This window comes from Ixodes scapularis, unplaced genomic scaffold, assembly GCF_016920785.2.
Source record: "Ixodes scapularis isolate PalLabHiFi unplaced genomic scaffold, ASM1692078v2 PGA_scaffold12__126_contigs__length_90152505, whole genome shotgun sequence".
NCBI classification, from domain to species: domain Eukaryota; kingdom Metazoa; phylum Arthropoda; class Arachnida; order Ixodida; family Ixodidae; genus Ixodes; species Ixodes scapularis.
In genome coordinates, this window is record NW_024609838.1 from 88,317,436 (window position 1) to 88,339,463 (window position 22,028).

Consider the following 22,028-nt stretch of genomic DNA (forward strand, 5'->3'; position numbering starts at 1 on the left):
GACTACTACTTCGTTGATGGAATCGCCACTTTATTTAATTTAATTTTATAATTTAGTTATAAGTGTAAACATGTGTTCTTATTGCATTTTAAATAGGATAGAGACACATGATTGAAGACATGTGTCTTGAATCATGTTGCCACGCATATTTCATTGTTACATTGTGCCTCCCCCCTGACCCTAATTGGGGCAGGTGGTATAATAAGAAATTAAAGGAAGATCCATTGATGGATTCTTAGGGAATGCATTAGCATGACCCTTGGGAAATGCCACACACGTCCCCCTTTACTTTTCTGGCTTTCTCTTTTGCTTCCTCTATTTTTTTCTGCCTCTTTTTGGCTTCGTTGCGGGCTCAGTGTTAGCGTTTCCCAAAGGGGGATGTGTGTGGCATTTCTTAAGGGTCATGCGAACGCATTCTCTAAGGATCCACCAATGGACCTTCCTTTAATTTTTTCCGGCCTTGCACACTTCGCAGCGTCATTCGTTGCCTGGCACTGCTTTTGCTGTTCACCGGTTTCGGCAGCCCGTCTCCTTTGTTCACAACTCGTCTTGTTTTGCCTCCTTCTTGGCCCAGCGCTAGTACTTGGTTCACACTCGATTTTGTAGCACAAACCAAGGCCTACGCACTCCGCACACCTACAAGTTGAGACTCGCCCCAGCATCCGCTCGTGCACATCTTCCGCCCCGTGACGTCGCCTCCCCCTCTCCTTTGTCCTTCCCTATACGCTCCTCCTCCCTATGTGGGGTGCTTCCCATTTCACTGTTTTGTCCGCAGACAGACGCCGTCAGCTTTTCCCCGTCATGTGGGTACTCGTGCTAAAGCATTAATAAATACAACATCAGCCGTGGCCCTGACGACCTCCCCGTTGATGCGCAGTGGTGGCAGTGCGGGTGCTGGGCCTCCAGAGTGTGACGGACCTGTCCTTTCCCGACCCCAAGATGGTCCGTGGCACTCCGTGGGCAGACTTGGGAGACTCCATCTACCTCCCCTACAAAACCTTGCTGGAAAGCGCTCGCAACGGTACGTCACTCTCTGTGCATACGACGATGTTTGTCTATTGTGCGTCCTAATTATGTTAATAATATTAACAATTATCTATACATAATGGTAGCCCACATAAGGACACAAGCGCTTCGGGACCATCAGTAATGATCAGCGAGGAAAGAATGCATATAATGGTGTCGCCGACTGAAAATTCAAAGTCAACGGGGATTGCGTATAAATCCAAATGACCGAGCACTTGGAAAAAAATTAATTCTGTGAGCATTTTTGTAATGCAAACTAAATGACTAGAAATGGGGCAATGTTTTACTTTCACGCATTCAGATCGCCTTGCACTTCAGCATTCTGCGTTGCACGGCCGCACAATGGCTAGCACAAAGGGCACTGTCCTTCGTTGTTTATACTAAATGACTGGGAGGTTTCTTCTTGATGTTTTGTAGGAATGTACATTCTGATATTATTGTTTTGGAGGACTTAAACTTTTTATGTTTTCTGTGGCTGCGCTGGAGGTGACTACATTGCTTGTTCGAGATTTCACTGAACTTTGTTGATGTTAGCACTTATCGTGTTTTTTGTGTCATTTGTTCTTTTTCCCTGTTTTTTTCCTGTGAATTTCAGTACTATATTTCTTGGTTTACAAGCAATGCATCACAAAAGTCGCACCCCCCTAAAAAGAGCCACTTTCACAAAAAAGTTGATATAATATATAAGTCCCGCCCTTGTTTAAGCCGCATTTCCTTGTATGATTGGCACAGCAAAAGTACATTGATAAGACCGTAGGTGTGTACAATCGCTGACCTATTTTTTGGACTTTGCAGGGACCGATAAAACATCCGAATAATAGAGCAATCCGTAAAATCAGAAGATAAAAAAAACTTGCTCTTATTACGCCTAAGCGTGCAAAAAAAACGTACATAGTGCCTTGCTTCAGGTTCTGCTTCACACTTTGCTTCAGATTATGCCTCTGCTTGCACTCAGCCACTCTCTAATCACTTGAGGATTGCTGCCTTCTTTTCTAGCGTTATGGTCGAGTACTTTCAGCGCTTCTTAGCGCCACTTTGCGGCGACGGAAGAATAGCTGCGGCCATAACGTCCAAGCCAGTGTAGTCCGAAAACATGATTCACCGAGTCGAGATGAGAGGCGCAAGTCCACAACTGCAATGGCGAATGAACAAAGCAAAATGGTGACAATGATGACGATAATGACTCGCAGCTAGAAAAAAAAAGCCTTATAGCGTTACCTAGCGGTAGGAGTTAGCAGTACTCAAGTTGCACTGCCAAACCAAGCCAATTCATGTGCAGCCAGCATAAAATCCAAAATGGCGGCTTCTCGGTGGCGCTTCCCGCTGATCGGTCGCAATGATTTTTTTGTCCATAAAATTAACTTTCAAACTTTGTTTGAAACATCGGTCGTGTATATGCATTATTTCCATCGGGTAGGTCACGGTTCCTCCTTTAGGTCCGAAATATCAAACAAGTCCGAATTATTGTCGTCCGAAAAATCGGTTGGCGGCTGTATTGTGATTCCGATATAGCCAGTGTTGGCAAGTGCTGTACATTGTATGAAGTACTACTTCAAAGAGGTTTAGAATACTTTTACTTTACTTGAAGTACAGGGAGTTCCAGAGAACAGAGAACCGTGTTTCCCGGCCAGGATAAATAAACTTGGCATTGCAGTAAGCTCCATGAGAATGTGAAGCTAGCAGTTGGGATAGAACGCAAAAGTTTGAGAACATGATGTTTCCTGGATCAAAAGATAATGGAGAAAAACAATATTTTTCTGGGAGCCAACGTCCACCTATGCCTAGTATCGTCAAAACAACAAATGATATTGTGAATGTTTGTGGTATTTATATGAGGGAAAAACGCATGTCAGCAAGAAAGAGAACATTTTTTTCTTTCTTGCTCACAAATTTGTTTCACTGAAATACCGTAGATTCTGCAGGCACCCCCAATGCCATTTCTTGTTTTGAAGATATTAGGCTTGGGTGAACGTCGGCTCATAGAGATATTGAGTTTTTCTCAGTTATCTTTTGATCCAGAAAACGTTTTCAAACTTTGGCGTTCTATCCCTAGCGTCACATTCTCATGGAGTTCAAGCTTTCTGCAGTGCATAGTTTTTTTACCCGGGGCAATGAACACGGAATTTTTTTCTCGGGAACCCCCCGTACATTCTCTGATTATATGTACTTGTTCTTCGCTGAAATTATTTTTTTTCTAGTAGTTTCCGAGGAAAGTACAACTCCCGACTTCAATAAACATTTCCCAAATTTGGGCTCGTTAAATTTGTATCCCAAAATGATGCTTTGTGAAAATAACTGATGCTTTGTGAAAATAACTGATGCACCCCTGATTACCCCTGTGGCAATGCATACCATTAAAATGATTGATCATCGTGAAAGGTTGTCTTAAAATGCACACTTGTACTTTATTTGGAAAAAGAAATTGGGTTGTGTGTGTGTTTATACAGCCTAGAACTTGGTCTGCCTCACAGGGGCGACGAGTCTCCCAGCTGTAGATGAGAAATTTAGCCAGTGCGGTACAGCCGCTAGCCTGGGGTCTTCAACGTGCATCACGCAGTAGTGATACACGACCGCACGCCGGTGTACGATGCTCATCCAGATCAAAACGGGCAGGGGTGGGGCTCGAACCCAGGATCCCTGGGTTCTGCAGCGCGAGCTTTCGCTCCACGCGCTCCGAGCTGGTGTGCGCTAGACCACTCAGCCACCGATCCCCCCACTTTACTTCGAAAGTACATTGTAATTGTAGTACTTTAAATTCAGGTTGATTGCACCTGGGGTACTTACTGCTACTTTCCTTGAAGTGCATAACCTCTCATTTACTTTGTACACTTTACTTGAAGTAAGTTTTAGACAAAACTTTACCAAACTAGCGTGGGCCAGTTTCATTAACGAATTGAACGAAAATTATACTCCTCCGGGTGCAATTTGCACAGTTACGGTTCATACTTACAAACAAAAGTGTATGAGTCTGACCGTTGTATATAGGGCGCACGGACATGAATTTGTGAGCCGCGACTTGTACACCAGAGGACATTGTGCCTTGTTCAGTGGGAATAGCATGGTTAACTGTGTTTCCCTTGTCCGCAGGTGTGGTCAAGGTGGCCTTCTTCTCCTACCGTCAGATGGAGGCCATCTTGTCTGCCCCGAGTCCCCCAGGGGGCGACGGGGTTGGAGGCAACATGACGCGACTGGTCAACTCGAGGGTCATGGCTGCCGCACTGGGTCGCCGCCGTGTGCTGGGACTGTCCCAGCCCGTGCTGGTCACCCTCAGGCACAACAAGGTGCACATTTTATCAGCCACCAAGGCATTTGGAATGGCGTTACAATGCAAAAAGAATAAAAAAATAATTTGACTGCACAAAAGAAATGATTTAGAAATCAAATATTCTCAGAATCAAGAAAGAGTAATTTTTGATTCAAATTTTTGTCTTTTCTAAATGTCAAGTTCAAATATTCACAGAAAAATCTGATTAGGTCCTGAGTATATCAAACTAAGCTAAGTCAACTAGAACATTTTGACGAACGCGAATCAAATTTGAAGAATATTTAAATTTAAATAAAAGTTGGATGTACATAGTCTATGTCGGAAATTCTTTTCGATCTGAGCATAAAATTATGAATACTTGCGTGGCCCCAAAGATTAAAGCCTCTCAGTCTGATCGTTTTTATGGTTTTATGCATCTTCTACGAAGCAGTTGTGCGAGTCACTCTTTTATGTATGTATAGCCATCTATTGTGAATGTTGCCTAAGTGAAATAATCTTTTGTTTTCAGGAGGAGAATGTGAGCGACCCCGAGTGTGTATTCTGGGACTTCAGCAAAAGGTATGTTTATTGCCATATACTTAATTTCATTGTCACGCAGAAATGAAGGCAGTTTTGTTGGGGAACAACTGTTGACTGCCCTCGAAAGTAGCACGAGTTTGGAAGTCAACTCTCAATAATTTGGAGCTCATGGAGACAGCGGAAGTCTTCAAATTAGGTGAACTTGGAATTAAGAAATGCGCTGAAACTGTGAGATCTTTTTGTTTTTCATGTAGTACTCACCTGGGAGAACACTGTTTTGGGGTGAGCACGTTGGATTTGGATAAAAGCTTAGGAAAGAATTGAATGTAGAAGGACAGAACACGAACAGCCCATGCTGTCCACAGGCACCAGAATTTGTTTTTGCGGGTGGGCCAAAATAACTTTTTGCATTGAAGGGGCTCTTTGCCAGCCCCAACGTAAAATATATGTTCGGATATATTTAGGTCCAGTTCTCATTATTGAAGTGCTTCTGTAACATTTATGATAGATCATCCTATATGTGTCATTGTAATTGCTTTTTCTACAAGCGCACATATTAACGAAAAAAAGATTTTTTTGTCACGAGTTTCCAGTTTCTTTATTTGACAATAGATAAACCATGCATCAAATCATAACAACCAAAAACAAGTGAATATGCAATTATTGAACGCATACCTTTGGCACTTTAGACAAGACGCTTGTCAACATCAGTGTTGGTCGTTGTCGCTTGCTGGCCCCGTTGCTGGCTCTATCTTCCTCCCTCTTCCTAAGTACCCGGTCATCCGTGTTCTGTGCTTCTATGTGTAATTCTTCCGTATTTACTTAGGAGAAGTTGACTTTTGCTTGCCTCCGCCAACAAAGACATGCTGTTTATACAATGCTCTGCAGATTGAAAACCTTTCTTAGGGTGCCTTCAACAATTTCATTGCGAAAGAAAATTAAAAAAAGTACTCCGTGCTATTGCAAGCAGGTTCTGTGTCAGCAACACTTGGCTCGTAAAGAGACGTAATTGTTCCTAGGCCTAACCACTTGCACGATTTCGCTGTCCAAAAGTGGGCCACAGACCACGGCATGTTTTTTTACATCAATATCGTACAAATGTATCTAAGGGTCACTCTTTTTTGTCCAGCTTTGGGGTTACTTTGTTAGGTTAAGCCCATAAACGGATAAAAACAAAAGGGTTAAAAAATAGACGACGTTGCGTTTGTATGCAGCGGGCTGGAACAGCTTTATTTCGGTCTCGATCATTGTACGGTATCCTTAGCTCCTTTTCAGGATTCAGCTCGAGAAGAAATTCTGCAGAATTTCTCGTCAAAGCCCATATTGTGGCAGATGAGGGGTGATGTGGTGAACTTGCGTCGAGAAAACAAAAGCCAAATAGTCACGTCGAAGTCAGCATAACCGCAGGGGTCGAGCACCGAAGCAAGACTGACCTCAGACCGCTACGAGCACCTTCTGTAACCGCGTGGGTTTCTGGAACATTTGGCGTAGAACGCTCGGCGCGTAGAACATTCACAACTCGATCGGACGACAAGGTTCCCAAACTTTCGAGAACGCTAAATCGAATTAACAAAAAGATGCGTCCGCTCCCAGGAGTCAAACCTGGGGCCTCCGCGTTATAAAGCCAAACACCGTAACCATTTGGCCATGCGCTCGCCCGCTCGTGGACGCGCGAGGCAGTATTGACGTTGAGTGGCCGCAGCATGCCACTAAGCCCACCCAGGATGGCACTTTGTCCCACAAACTTCAGATCATTGCTAAGTCGGCACCAAATGAAGTTCGAGCCAGTGCTCAGTAGGTGCCAATTCATGTTCAAGTCATTGCTGAGTTAGTGAGTTATGAACGTTCAAACCAACATTAAGTGGATGAGAAGTCATTATTTGTTTATTTATTTCAAATACCCTTAAGGTAAATACATTGAAGAGGGGAGTGAGCTATAAAATATTTACAATGCGCACATATACTGGTAAGAACATTTTTAAACAGGACGATATCAGTGATGTTGACAGTCGAGGCGGGAAGGTTGTTCCAATCCAAGGACTTGAGAGGCGTGAAAGAATATTGAAATAACAATGTTTTGAAATTTGGAATGCCGACCTTATGACTGTGATCAATGTGAGCGGAGATGTAGGATGGTGGGTTAATTATGTTTTGACGAAGTACAGCATTTTGATGGAATATTTTATGAAAAAGACACGAACGAAATATTTTACGGCAATGAATGTGATGGGAATGTAAACCTAACGCGTTTTTCACTGTAGTGACGCTGGGGGTGTGGTGATAGTTTGACAGAATGAAACGGGCTGAGCGATTTTGAATGGATTCAAGTATGGTAATTAGTGACGAGTGAGCAGGGTTCCATACTGCTGCAGCATATTCCAGTTTTGGGCGAATTAGAGTTTTCTACATGGTATAGTTTTAATGAAGACGGAGCGAGAAAGAAATATCTTTTCAGGTACCCTAACATGCGCATTAGCACTATTAACTACGTATTCTACATGTATCTTCCAAGAAAGGTAGATGTTATGTGAACTCCAAGATATTTATAAACAGACACTGCAGTGAGAGGTAATTGCTGTTAAGATGGTAGGTATGACACAGATTTTGAGAATGTGATATTTTCATTGATTTGCATTTATCTGTGTTTAATTCCACGCAAGTGCAAGCTGTCATGGCTAGCACCAAGTCCTGTTGAAGTCAGTGCAAGATGAGCACACTATTTCGAGTGCTGGCAGCACTAATTATATGGGAACCGGTTGTAAGCATAGCGTGAAGCAGTATTTGACCGGCTGTCCGCACTTTCCCAGGGACTGGTCCGAGCGGGGCTGCTGGGTGGAGTCGAGCAACCAGACCCACACCACCTGCGCCTGCAACCACCTGACAAACTTTGCAGTGCTCATGGACGTCAGGGCCGTGCAGGTGGGACCCCCCTTCCGCCCCTTTTCAATATTCAGAGCCACCTGGCGACCCAAATAGCAGTTGCCGTACTACTGGCGGTCGTGAAAATGTACTTTGTCGGGCATCGTCACTTTTGCACGTCGATGGCAGATAAGAATCTGTCCTTTACCTCGTAGTTCTTTCTCGGTTTGAATTCTGCTCCTCTCTGCACAAAATCGGCTCTAAAGCGGCTTTGTGCCGAGGGAGCAGAGTCTGAAATAAAGGCTGACGCTGCGCTTGTATTCAATTTGTACGTTGCATTGTGCTAGTGTCTCGAAAGTTTATGCCTCGTATCCCTGGGAGCATCTTCAACATCTTGCTTCATCAGTCACTAGAGGGCTGCCATTACTGTGGCACAGACGCTATACCCTCGCACGATGATAGTAATCAACGGGTCCAGACTGAGGAAGGGTTTAATACAGCATGGCACGTCAGCATTCAAATCTTCACTCAATACTATTCACTCCCTACAATCCTGGCGTAACATTGCGCAATTGTGTCCTCTCCGCACATTTTATCACAATGTCTTCCAGTCTGATTGTGCTACTGAACCTTTAATGGCTTTTAAGGTGTATAATAATTAAACAAATAAACGAGTTAATAGGTAAATAACTGTCCAGTTGACTAATGTCAGTTCCACATGGTTTTCACACTTTGGTGATTTTTCGTGCGAATTAATCTACACTTTCTTTAGAAGTTTGGAAATATTGATTCATGTGCAGTGTGTCCTGCTGTCAGTCAAGCATATTTTGAAATGCTGTGGCATTTGGCTGGTTCCTAGTGTTGCAGGTCTTGAAACTCGTCCCCACACTGTTTGTATACAGCACCATTTACTTATACTGATGAAACCTTTAGCTGGGTATTGTTAACATGCTAACAAAAGTATCGAATTTTATAAACGCACACAAACTGTATTTCATTTTTGCATATATTGTTGCACTGCTTCATTATAGTCCGAACTTGGTGAGTGTATGAATTCTTGCGCACTAATTTGGTTGGTTATTGTATGAATTCTTGCGCACCAACTTTAAAAAGAGGACAGCTTTTCTTATTAATGCAGAATATGTTTATAAGCTGGATTTTATGGAAAAGTGTAACGTTCAAGTGTGACGAAAAAGCGTTACACACAGGCCAAGGCAACGTTGAGGATGCGTAGTCCACTGCAGGCAATGCATAAGCATTCAAACCATAAAAGCCCCACCTCTACTTTTGCCACGATTTGTATTTTTTTTTTTTTTAAACACCAAAAGATAGTTTATTTCTAGTATACTAAATGCAGTGCCTGGGTCAATGGTGACATTGGCAAAAATGGGGTTAGTTAGCTACTGCGGCAAATTAACGAACATTTGCGACTGCAGTGGATGGCCATCTATGCTTCATCGTCAGAGCTGAGATAACGAGTTTAGGGTGTCGCATAGATCTAGAAATGTCACTTTTTTAACATTTCTCGATCGCACGCAGAAAGTTAGCCCAGCCCTTATTTTTACTCGATTTCCTCTTAATTTTAGGTAGCCCTCTGTCCAGCGTCGGCGCCAAGTCATACTTGGTCCAGCTAGTCCGCAGTTAGCAGTGATTCATACTTTGTCCAGGGTACTTAGTCCGCAGGCGGGGGCAAGTCATACCTAGCTCCAACCTTAATCCGATCACACCCTACACTCCGATAAAGTCATTCAAGTAAAGTGACCCTTTGTGCTATCACCGGCAAAACCAATCACGTAAGCATAAGCAAACAGCATCTGTCATTGTGCAGGATTGGTTTAGTGACCCGGGGGTCGGCAACTTTTTGCTGAAGCGGGCCGAATTGCTGCAAACTCGGGATGAAGCAGGCCGATCAAAAACCGGAAATGGGGAGGGGAGGGGAGGTTGCAAATTATAAAGAAATTTCCCAGGCTTAAAGTGACATAAAAAATTTTTTCTTGATTTAGGCACACATAACTTAATATTGATTCGGTTACGTCGCTGTCTCCCGCAGCTTAAAGCACAATGCGAACTACAAGGTAAGAAACACCACTATGCGCAAGTTGCACCTAAGTCGAGTGGCACTCAGTCTCGTAAGGTTTCACTTCGAGGCTATCAAAATATACGGTTTATTTGACTAAAGCTTATTTTTATCCTTCAAGCATGCATTGGTCGAACCCTTACTCCTATATCTTTATAAAGGGCTCGGGAAAACAGTAGTGAAAAGAGAAACATTAGACACAAAAATGCAGTCTGTGGGCACGTACGAAATGTCATGTTTAGTGTCGCCCAGAATATTTTCTAGGCTTTGCGACTCGCTAGCTCCCTTCCGTAGACTGCGATGAATGCTCAGTGGGAATATTGAGATATCTATCGGGCTATCTCCAGAGATATATTCTGACCTTCTGTTGTTTTGATGATGCAGCTGTCCTACTCCAACGAAGTGGCCCTTCAAGTGATCACATACATCGGCTGCTTCATCTCGATCATCTGCATGGCGCTCACTATCATCACCTTTCATTTCTTCAGGTGAGCATACATAGGTATGCCGTGGCTAAGTTGCATTGTTCCTACGTCATCAGTAGGTATGTTGCCAGTCTGGTGTGTGTCGATCATCCAAGTTGTATGAATGAGCGTAGCATCTCGTTCATGTGTGACACTGTCAAGCAGACTTATGCCCATTATTTTAAAAATGTAATGGATTACAATTACAAATTACCGAGCTTCAAATGTAATGGATTACTGTTACAGATTACTTTTGATGAAAAGTAACTGATTACTTTACAATACAAATTACTTTCACGTTACTTTTTCCATACAAAAATCAAGAAAACAATAGAGACAGTGTTGATGTTTTCAAAAATGTTCTGCAATGCTACTTTTCATTTCCCATAGACCCCAGCCCCGCATTATGGTAGTCCTTGTAAAAATCCGGTCAACATTTTCAAATTTGGGATTACGACTGTTTTCAGCTCAGTCAGTGTCCCTAAATTACGAGGCATTTTTTTTCTATATATTTTATATAGTTTTATATATATCATGGCCCAAAAGTGTGGTTTTGGGCGTCAACAGCAAAAGCGAAACTATCTGCTAGAGAGATAGCAACACTAATCATCAGCTGTACGGCCGCGATGTGACGTCACAGTGGTGCTGTGGTACATCCAATCAACCGCGGCTCCACGGCGACGTGACGTCACGGGGGTGCTGCGGTACGCGCCGTCCAGTCTTTCTTGACTAAAAGTTAACCCGCTTGCCACCCGCTAAAGATCAGCTCGTCGCGAATTTAGAATCGATTTTAGTGGAGTATGCGGCACTACTTTGACGTGATATTTCGGCTCTGATCATATTTCGTGCCACGAACGATACCAAATATTCATTTAGGTTTTGTTTTTGACCGGAAAGAATGTAGGTGCACTTCATCCACCTGTAAGCTGACAAGACAGCAACAGCTGCAACCACACCCACCATCCCGTTAGCTTATGGTGACCAGAAATGGTGCCTGGAATTCTGCAGACAAAGCTAGTGGTGCGCATGCTCAGTCGCAGCGTCTGCCTCCGCTAGGAGATCAAGAAGACGACTACTCGGCGTTGTCTTCCTGATCTTTGTTTTTCGCATATTTGTATATGCATTGCACGTTTTTCTAGTAGTTCAAGTGACCGGTCATACAAAAAAATTGTTTTTTATATTCGGTTCTCCTCTTCATGACGTTTTCTATTTTGCTGAACCTGCTATCTTTATGCTGCTGAACTGCCTGCTCCTAGCTATTGCTTTAGTTTCTGCATTATGTTTCTATTTTTAGAAAGTAACGAGTAACTAAAGTAATCCGTTACAAATATTTGTTACAAAATTACTTTACAAATTACTGCTGCAAAAAAGTAACAAGGCAATTACAAGATTACTTAATAAAGTAACGGATTACAAGTACCTAATTCGTTAGTTGTAATAGATTACATCCCAAGTCTGCAGTCAAGGTTCGTTTGGGATGACGAGAGAAGAGATCAGGAGACTGACAGCGATATAAGCATGGTTATTCACAAGGCATTTGTGCTACGCATAGTCACCAGCGGGTCCTGACTTGCGTTGTTGGTTCCCTTGACCGTGATGGGCCCGATGCCCTGCCATGCCGGACGGAGGCAGGTATGTTTGAGTTTGGCCCCCGATGCCGAGATGGGGTCGAGTATGTTAGTGCCGAGGATCTTGACGCCGGAGCGGAGCCTGTGAATACTTGAGGCCAGGTGCGTTCACACGGGAGAGGAGCTGGTGTCCCTGAGCCCAGGTACATTGATGCCAGAGCGAGACTGGTGTGTGCGCCAGTCTCGCTCGTTGCTCGTTACCTGAATTCATGCGAGAAAGTTTTAATGCGAAAGCATTAACTGGGGGGTCCCATGGAGTGAGCTGACATCGTCAGTTGGAAGCCCTAAAACGGCACCTAGTTTCCCCGATCCCAAAGGAGCGAAGTAAAGCTGATGGATTTCGCCTTGGGTTCCATTGGCTGGCGCGTCGACGGGGCTCACATTGGCCGCTGCACTCGTCAGTTTCCACGACCGCCCATCCCATGGCGCTGGGTGTCCATCAGCACGCCGTTAACACAGAGCGTCCAAGGTCACCAGGGGAGCACGCGCGCTGACCGGCGACGAAAAGTATGCAGCAGACGAAAAAGGGAGCGGATGAGCGGTTTGCATGCTTTTGCATTCACAACTTGCAAGAAGTGCTTAGGTGTACCTCCAGCCTTTTTTTTTTTTTTCGACTTTCAATGACTGTGGTACTCGTGGCATGGTTTAGGCAGGGCTGCGCGACTCAAGAACGGTGTAGGCCGAGCCAAATTTTATTTGGAACCTCTTAGGCCACTGCCTGGCCCAAGTAACTACCTTGCTGCAGTACAAAAGGCCTTATTTCAACAACAGTCAGACAATACCTAAACTCTTCTCTGCTTATCTCTGTTTTCTTGACGCATTGCCTAATGTCATATCTACCAAAACGTACCATAAAGTGGTTTTCTATTTTTGAAAAAAATTCTAAAAGGTGGCGCACTCGAGGGAATGTTTCTTATTATTTGTATTTATCCGAGAAATTTTTTATTTCGGACTGGAGGGCGTATCCAGTGTGCTCCTCTTGCAACGTGACTTGGCTGGTTTTTGCGAGGCCTTAGCCTAGCCTTACAAGGAAAAGGGGAGGAATATTCGGGCTTGGCGCAATGATTTTTACACTTTTTTTGGGGGGTCTTTGTGGCGATCAGCATCCTTGCTTGCTACAAGGACGTATTTCCTGCAGGGTCAGAACATGCATGTTTGGAAGCGGTCAAGCAAGTTAAAAAATTTCCGTAAATTTGGAGGGTAGAGCTTCTGGATCAGCTGAAATGAGAACTTGCTCTACACTCTTTGGCAGAGTGAAACCATATCTTCAGCATGTTCATGCCCGTGATCGACGAAAGCACACTGAAGCTATATTTTTGCGTTGCTAGTACTACGAGCTATTTTATACTACAAGCTATTTTATAGTGCACAATGACTACGAGCTATTTTATAGTGCACAATGGCGTAAGTTTATCTCTTCCCAAATGAATTAAGTTTTAACTTTTTAGTGAAATTCGGTTCAACATTTTTTGGGCTAGTTACGTAAAGCTTTTTTAGGGACGCTGCAGTAGGGGCCAAATTCTGCATCTATTGACCCCGCTTACAGGAGCTTGGAAAGCGACCGCACGGTGATCCACAAGAACCTGTGCACCTGCCTCCTGGTGGCGGAGATTGTATTTGTGGCAGGCATCACGCAGACGAGCCAGCGCGTGGTCTGCGGCGTGGTGGCTGGGCTGCTCCACTATTTCTTCCTGGCGGCCTTCCTGTGGATGTTTGTAGAGGGCTTCCAGCTGTACGTCATGCTCATAGAGGTCTTCGACTCGGAGAAGTCGCGGCTCGGCTGGTACTACGTGTTGGCATACGGCGCACCCGCTGTCGTGGTCACCGTAGCTGCCTGCGTGGATCCGACCAGCTATGGGACGGAGCGGTACTGCTGGCTGCGCGCCGACAACTACTTCATCCTCAGCTTCGTGGGTCCCGTCGTAGCCATCTTGTTGGTGAGCAGACCTTAGCTGTCTCTTCCGGTGGTTTAGTAACTAGTCGAAGACGAGGGACAAAAGTTAGGACATGCTGTTCAGTGATTGGTTGAAGAGGAGGTACAAAAGTGAGGACATACTGTGGTTTAGTGATTGGTCGAAGACGAGAGACAAAAGCGTGGGCGATCAATGTTTTCACCATCGCGTTGGTTTGTCTCTTAGTTTTACGACAAATAGACTTAGTGGTGCACCATATATTTTTCTCTCTAACTCGATAACCAGATGATCACACAGATGCTAAAATGTCCACTGTCCAATTCTGCCTCTGTAAAAGATAACACTTGCAGTGTCAAGAAACCGACCTATATGGTCCACCGAATTAATGATGTCACAAGTCGAAGGACCCTGCTTATACAATGTCTTGATGCTTCTCTGGTTTACTGTTCCTCCTGGTGCAGGCCAACCTGGTGTTTCTGAGCATCGCCATCTACATGATGTGTCGCCACGCCAGCCTGGCCAGTTCGGTCAAGAACAAGGAGCAGTCCAAGATGGCCAACCTTAGGTGAGCCTCTTCTGGCACTCTTGTTTTATTTCTACAACTCCCACTTTCTTTAACCTCACTTAAGCCTTGCGCTTAATGGTGCCAGCATTACATACATTTGCTCCTTCCAGAGTCTTTTCAGCTTTTTTGTTTGTCATGCTCATTGAGTTTCTCCACTGCTACCCTTTAAGAGGAGAAAACTTTGAGGATTTTCTGCATTGCAGGAAAATAAGTGGTCTATTGGCCTTTGACATGCTTGTAACAAACATAGAAAACCTGTTGCACAATAAAACCTTTCGAGTAGCTATCAAATACTGAGTATGGCTTAATAATAATTTTGATTGCAGTTTTTATTTTCACTTTTGTGGAGCAAGGAAGGACAGGGAAATCCACCCAATACAGAGGCCATTTGTACACCAGTCGATTTCTGGATGCACAACCTTCACAAACTTCTAGGATCGACAATGGCCTCGTGTATGCACGATTGCCATCAGGTCATGTTTTTTTTTTATAAAGTCTACCTGCCAATTGAAATGTTTCTCACAGACCAAACAAGATTTTATGTTAGCGAAGGGCAATTTTTAGGAAGGAAGAAAGTAGTGATACTTTTGGATGGTCTGTGTGAACACTACAGCAGCCACACAGAACTCGCAGCAACTGCCTAATTGCTAACAATGGTTCCTGTCTTTCAACGGAACACAATAATTTTTCTCTCTGCATGTTCAAGTTATGTATCAGATGTACATCTGGAACCATGGTAAAAATGTGGGCCAGAAAAGCTAAAGAACGTTTTTCTGCTTTCATGCTCTAAAAGTGTTATGTTTTCTGTTAACGCTGCTCGCTCCAGCAAGGAGGATACAGGAAGTCCGCTCCGCCTGACGTAAGCCTAATTTCTTTTCGTCTTAATCTAATTTGAAAAAGGAGTGAATGCACTTTTTAGTGTCTCAGCTGTGGTGGTATGTCCCGGTGAACGAGTCAATGTGGTGATGTATGCTGCACAGAGGTTGCAAGGGGGGTATACTCAGGCCACGACCGGCTTTAAAAAAATCGACCGGGTCATTCGAAGCCCTCCAAGCAGGGGGAGTGGGCTGCATGTGCCTCTTTAGCAGTTTTTAGTTCGTCCATCTGCTACAGAGGCCACGGCGCTGAAACTTCATCCGACGCGGGAGGATTCGCTCCTCTCCCCCCTCGTATGTGTCGTCTGCTCCGCTTGAATTTTGTGAGCGGTGTGAGCTAACTTGCGCTTGTGTGACTGCGTTTCATGGCGCACCGTGGGTTCGTGAGGGTGCCAATCAAACCATTCGGGCATCTCTGCCGCGAGGTGGCTATGTGGTTGCCTCGCCTCAGACGCAGTCACACGGCTGCGTCGCCGCATGTCCATCGGGATCCCGAACCCGGCTCCCGACGTACTGATTGCTCTCCTAGCCTCTGAATGGCGCTGTAGGTGCCCCAGGGTGGGCGAGGGGGATCTCCAAAGGCAAATGTTTAGGGTTGTGCGAATATTCGAAATTTCGAATAGTAGTTCCGAATAATACACTATTCGATATTCGCTTTGAGAAGAACTGCACTATTCGCGTTTTTCGAAGTGTTGATTGCGGCGGGTTAGCCCGGTTGAGTGCGCTTCTTGCCAAGCACCGGTGCGCTGCGGAGAAGCACTACCCGCGGAAGCGAGCTTTGTGGGTGTTGCTTCTCTGCATTACGTCGCTGCTCGGTAAGAAGCGCACTCAACAGGGTAACCCGCCGCGATAAACACTTGAATAAGTAGGAATATTACCATTGCGCGCTTGGAAGAGAAGCATACATTCAAAGCGGGTCGGTGCACCCGTCACGACTGTATTTGAAAAGAAATTAAAACTTTGTGAATCTCTATATATACATTGTAGTAAAGGTTTCAAAATTAAACGGTTATGCAAGAGTACACCATGTTGGGCAGAGATGCCCTTGCAACCTGCATTCATCATGCGCAATTCATTCTTTTCTAACTCGAGATTAAAGAAAAACATTTTATTGAGCAAGATTTGTAAATTCCTTTGAATTGGATATAGTTGGCCATTTTTATAGGATTCATTTTATGTTAAATCCGTCGTCTACTTGCCATCCCAGGACACCAGACCTTCTGAGGTCACAGTTCATAAATATGGATAGATTAAACTTAGCTTATAAATGAACAGACAAGAGCGCTCTGTCTACTTCCTCGTCCTTGTGTTTTTTTTTTTTTTTTTTTTTTTTTTTTTTTTTTTTGCGCTTTTGTATGTGATCTTGAACCAACTGGGCCAAATTGCTACCTTAATGGTAGTAAAAGGCGTGGGAAAACTATTCGATATTCGAATTGAAAATATTCGGCCCAAACTCCTATTCGCTTCGAACTTAAAATCCACTATTCGCACAACACTACAAATGTTTTTTTGATAGAGCTCTCGTGTGGTTGGTTTGTAGATATTACGTTGCGTACAGGAGGACTGTGTATTGTAGGGTGCACCGATGAACCCGTTTCTCTCTCTCGTTTTCAGGATCTGGATCCGCAGTGCCACGGTGCTTGTGTTCCTGCTGGGCCTTACGTGGGCCTTTGGGCTGCTCTACCTCAATGCAGAGTCTGTGGTGATGGCCTATCTGTTCACCTTCCTCAACAGCCTGCAGGGGCTCTTCATCTTCGTCTTCCACTGCCTCAGAAACGACAAGGTGACCACTCCGACCTTGTCTCCTTTGGGTCATTTTTGCACGGTGTGCGTGACAGATACACCGCAGCTCTTCCTTGGCGGCATTAGTCAGCAAAGCCTTTTCGGAAGCCTTGTCTGGTGGCGGCAGCTGCAGAAGCTCGTAATTTTCGGTTTTAAGTCGGTGACAAACAGAATCGACAGAATTGCGCAATTTCGTGAATTGAAGGCAGATACATGGGCCAGTGCTGGAAGCCACATCTCTGCTCCATGGCGCTGAGACAACATCGGTACTACTGCCAGCACTGACTGAACAGCGAGTTTATTATGAACGGACTGGCCTTACACCATCAAGCGCCGTGGGTGAACTGCAGTCATGGTGCCTCCGCCCCTCCACCCCACCCCAACCTCTTTTTTTTTTATACACCGATATCTACTAGGTGTACAACATTACGTAGTAATAGACATGCGAGTAGTGACCGAACATGAGTGTTTAATCAGCCGAGAACCGCATTCCAACAAGGAACAATGATCAAGCATATAGCATCATGTCGGGTGCTGTGTACATGTAGATTGAAAAGCTAAAAAAAAGAAAAGGTGGTGGCACCCTCCGATTGATGGCGCCCTGCGCGACTGCCCAGGTGGTCCACCCCAAAGGCCGGAACTGGCTACGAACCAAAAATCGGAAGCGCAGATTAGTGTAGAATTTCTCGGAAGCTACGTATGCGAATTTATTACAATCACATAAAGTGATTGTGATTTCAATTGTTAGTGAAATTCAAAATTCTTCGTTACGTTCACCTTTGGTAGAGCACATGTCGATATCTGCCTCATCTGTAATTGTTTGTGCAAGTTCCGTCATTATTTTATTGTTGCACGTGTTACAAAAAAAGAAGTATTTTACTAATTTACATCAATAACTTTTAGGTCCAATTACGTAGTGTTCATATTGTCATCATTCTTATGGCAGTTGCACACTTATCACGAGAGCATCCTGCTAAACGCAACCATTTTTAGATAGTATTTGCCCAGTGCCGACAAAGAAACAAGCGAAAAACCATATACGGATTTTGGCGGGTACCGGGATCTCGTCGTGGGAATGTCCACAAAGTTCCTGGTCACGATTTGAAGACTAAAGCGTACAAAATGCCTCTGGAAGTTCCTATATTAGAACTCACGACGAGCGGTGAGGTACCAGGATCAGGACAGTCCTCTCCTTGGGACGCTCCTTCCTCGTCGCTCAACATCTCGGGAGTTTCTTCCGAGAGCGGCTCGACGTTGGTAAGGAGGGGAATCGAAAAAGGCACAACGTCGCGATTACTGGCTGTAGTGTCCCGTTATTTCCAAGGTTTCGAGCGACGAAATAAAAACGTGCGTATCTATATTTGAGCTTCTCAAATTAATTTCTCGATAAAATATTAGTTATTTTGGATCGATAATTTGGCAGCTTAATTCGAGGTACCGTATTTTCCGAACTATAGTCCACGGACTAGTTGAAAATTCACCCGGTACAGACTATCTACAAGTGCAGACTATACAACGATTTGTTTTTTTCTAGATCGTTCACTGTGACAAGTCGTGAAGGATTTTATCAGTAACGGACTATATTAAGGTTGATTTTAGTATGATAAAGCTTCTTTATGAGCTTATACAGTAGGCATCTGTCGAGGTGTGCTGGGTTTGATACTTTTTAGGTTTGGATTAGGCACTAAGTGCAGACTGTGCATGGGGTGCAGATTATGTAAGACTATCTAAGCAAATACTTCTACTTTTGACCTAAAATTTGCCCCTGTGGACTATGCACCGGGTGCGGACTATGGTCCAGAAAATACGGTACTTAAAATTGCACGAGGCGGGAAGACCTACAATTGCGATTTTTAGACTGGAAAGGTCCTTTAACTGAAAAATTATGAAAATTTACTTTGTAGATAAATTTGGAAAGACATGCGCTGAACTTGAAAAATTAGAAACCAAAAAATTTCAAACCTTGTGCACCTCCGATAAACTCGGAGATACACACAATGTATTGCAAACGCACATGCTGCGTGTGTGTATGATGTCACGTGACCAGCCCAAGGAAATCGCCCGACCATGGCATGGTGTCACATGACCTCACGGTGTTATGTGACATTAAGGTGTCGCGTGGTGTTAAGGTGTTGTGTCATTCTGATGTCACGTGACCTTACAAAGTCACGTATCACAGGTTCATATGATGTGACCCTGTGACATCGCATGACCTCACAATGTTGCACGATATGACATTATGTGACGCCGCTAAGTCAAGATATATAAGCAATATATTGCTTATATATCAGGCCAATGGGGCTGTATACAGCCCCATTGGCCGGGGTCGGCAACCCAGAAACCAGAAAAGTGCCTCTTCTCCCGCCGCTTCCTCGCACAGATTCAAGGACGGCAGTTTTTACCTCGAATGGGGTAAGGTGGGAACAACCCCCAATTGGCATAGTCCGGCTTCCCCATACTTGGGCAGAGAACGTCTTCCGTCGCGCTTTAACGGAGCGAATGCCGGAGTGGAGGTTCTTGTTGCCCTTCGCGACTTGCCGTCCGGCCCCCTTCGTGTCGGCTTCGCGACGACTCTGCCCGCAAAAGGTTGCCGACCCCCGCCTTATGTGACCTCCACCCGCGCGTTGGTCGAGTGTAATCTGTGGCTTTTCTCGTGAGGAGTTGTGTGGCTTTTCTCGCAAACCCCCCCCCCCCCCAATCTCGGGGAGTTGATTGTTTGTCCTCTGACGGGTGCAGGTGCGCAAGGAATACAGGCAGCTGGTGCGCCAGTGCCCCTGGGCCCCCCCGTGCGTGCGTCGGGAGGACAAGTGCCCGCCCGCCGAGCGGCCGTCGTACGCCCACTCCAACGGCACCGCCCACTCGGCGCCCTCGGGCGCAGCCCTCAGTGTGCGTACCTCCTGCACCTCTACCTTTGCCCACCCCGCCCCGGCAGGTAGTAGCCACTCCCCCCTCCCCCGCACTGCCTGGAACGCGTCTCCGCATCATCCCGGCGGTCGATCCTAGAAGGCGTAGAGCGGGTGTCCAAACTGCCGGAGCTTCGTGAACCGTCGAGCTGGAGCGCGACCCGTGGTAGAACGAGCATCTACCTCTGCCGCTGCGGCACCTTCGGGATCGCGACGCGCGACGGTTCTACCGCCTCGTTGGGCAAAAATCTAGAGCCTAGAAACGAGGCCGACGCACCGGGCGGAGACACGTTCCAGGCACTGTATCCGCACGCCGCACTCCTCTGCATGCTGCACGCCTGATGTCGGCACATTGACCGAGCAATTCGTTCTTCCACCAATAGACGATGGGTCGACGGTAGTTCGACTCGACAAAGCTGCAGCCCTGTGGGCTATTTCTTTGGCCCCGCACGCGCGTGTTCGTTGCTCCGAAAATTGGGCGTGGCACGTGCCGGGTGTACGGAAGTTAGAAATTGCACCGCCCAGAAGTCCCTCGTAGACCCCTTATGCAATCTTGTGCGCAGCAAGGACGAGGACAAAAAGGAGAACAGGGCATAACGAGGCGCAACTCTCAACTGATTTTTATTGAACACGTGCTCCGGTATTTGTAGTCCGAACTATCGTCACAAAACAAAAAACGACAAAAACAAAGAAACAACCATCACAGAGCATGATTGGGAAAAGCACTATCTCATTCTCAGGAAAACCAGTTCATTATTCCTTGAAGGAACTGGTTTTCCTGAGAACAAGGAAATCGTTCCTTGTTCTAGATTTAGTGGAGAAAATCTCCCGCTAAATCTAGCGGAAAAATTTCCCCGCTAAATCTAGCGGAAAATTTTTTTTGGGGGTCAGGGGTCATGTGACCCCCCCACTCCCAAGGTAAACGTGATCCCCCCCCACCCCCCCCCCGAGAACAGGTGACACTCAGTGTCCTTCCCTCCTCCTCCTCAAGAGCTGCACTCTAATTCGGCATTACAGGAAGTTGTGAACGGCTTTCATTTTTTTTTTTTTTCAGGGTTTCAAATTTCTTCCTTTATATCGAAAGTGTTTTTGTTTTTATACAGTTTTGAGGTTTTTGGTGTTAATTCTTGGTGTGGGGCAAAAACTGGGCATTTATCGGAGTGAAAGAAAACGGGGGATTCCCTAACCCTTCGAGAACATACTTGGAATACGTCCCAGTAGTGACAAGAGGAAAAAAAGAACACTCAAACGCACGGACAGCGGAGCTGTGTTCCCAATAAAATATAGCCGATGGTTGTTTCTCATGAAGCTGTTTCTGATCCAGCTCCAGTTGGGGCATTTTTGGTTCTCCCCGACTTTGGTAAAACCTGCTTGGGTGTTACTTTTTGGGGCTTGTCGGTAAACATCGGTGGAACCCTAATTTTATCTCCCTCGTGTCGAGAGCATTCTATAATGGTTGCCAAAGCATGCCTTGCCCTGCATGTTTTTTCTTTCCGTCTGGGTGAGGAGTGCTTGCATCGCGTGTGCAATGGGCCCCCTTCTTGACTCGGTCAGGTGGCAAATCAGTTCTGGAGTCCGGCCAAGAACCAGGAGTCCAGCGCCACACAATCATCCTCAACGAGGTCTGCTACACTAGGTACGTGCCACACTGAGGACAGCCCAAAGGCTTCCAAGTTAAACATCAATCTATCCACAGTTCTTTCGAGATGAACTGGCATTGACGTGTAATAAGCTTTGCCAGAAGTTTTACGGACTTTCCTGTCTGCTTCTTATTAGGGATTGTGCACTACCGGGTATCTCAAATAGCGGCCAGGCTCTTTAAATCGACCGCAAAATTCGGTTTTTTAACCTATCGCTCTACGATTTTGTGCAGCGTCGCCCACAGCCGGTGCTTTTTTTCCATAAAATTTGCAAAGAGTGAACTTTTTGAGGGAAAAGTAAAAAAGAAGAAGGCTTAACTCCTATAAAACGCAGCAAAGTCTTTGGACTTCGCTGCGTTTCCATTGGAGTTAAGCCTTTTTCTCTTTTTACTTTCTGTTTCTCATAAGGTTACCGGCACTATATGGAGCCCAAGTACACTCGCACGAAACGCCACTGAACCACAAGTTTCTTTGTAGCCGTGCAATTCCAATGATAAAAGTGGACATTATTT

General features: G+C 45.2%; 1 protein-coding gene across 1 annotated transcript in view; it reads left to right on the forward strand.

Moving 5' to 3' along the window:
- Positions 1 to 22,028, forward strand: part of LOC8025406 (latrophilin Cirl) — a 47,754-nt gene that overhangs the window by 21,442 nt on the left and 4,284 nt on the right. The window contains exons 9-18 of the mRNA XM_042289255.1: positions 878 to 1,021; positions 4,114 to 4,307; positions 4,800 to 4,849; positions 7,618 to 7,729; positions 10,131 to 10,234; positions 13,385 to 13,775; positions 14,213 to 14,316; positions 16,806 to 16,974; positions 19,710 to 19,859; positions 21,431 to 21,512. Coding sequence (XP_042145189.1) covers positions 878 to 1,021; positions 4,114 to 4,307; positions 4,800 to 4,849; positions 7,618 to 7,729; positions 10,131 to 10,234; positions 13,385 to 13,775; positions 14,213 to 14,316; positions 16,806 to 16,974; positions 19,710 to 19,859; positions 21,431 to 21,512 — 1,500 coding nt within the window. The remainder of the gene's footprint in view (positions 1 to 877; positions 1,022 to 4,113; positions 4,308 to 4,799; positions 4,850 to 7,617; positions 7,730 to 10,130; positions 10,235 to 13,384; positions 13,776 to 14,212; positions 14,317 to 16,805; positions 16,975 to 19,709; positions 19,860 to 21,430; positions 21,513 to 22,028) is intronic.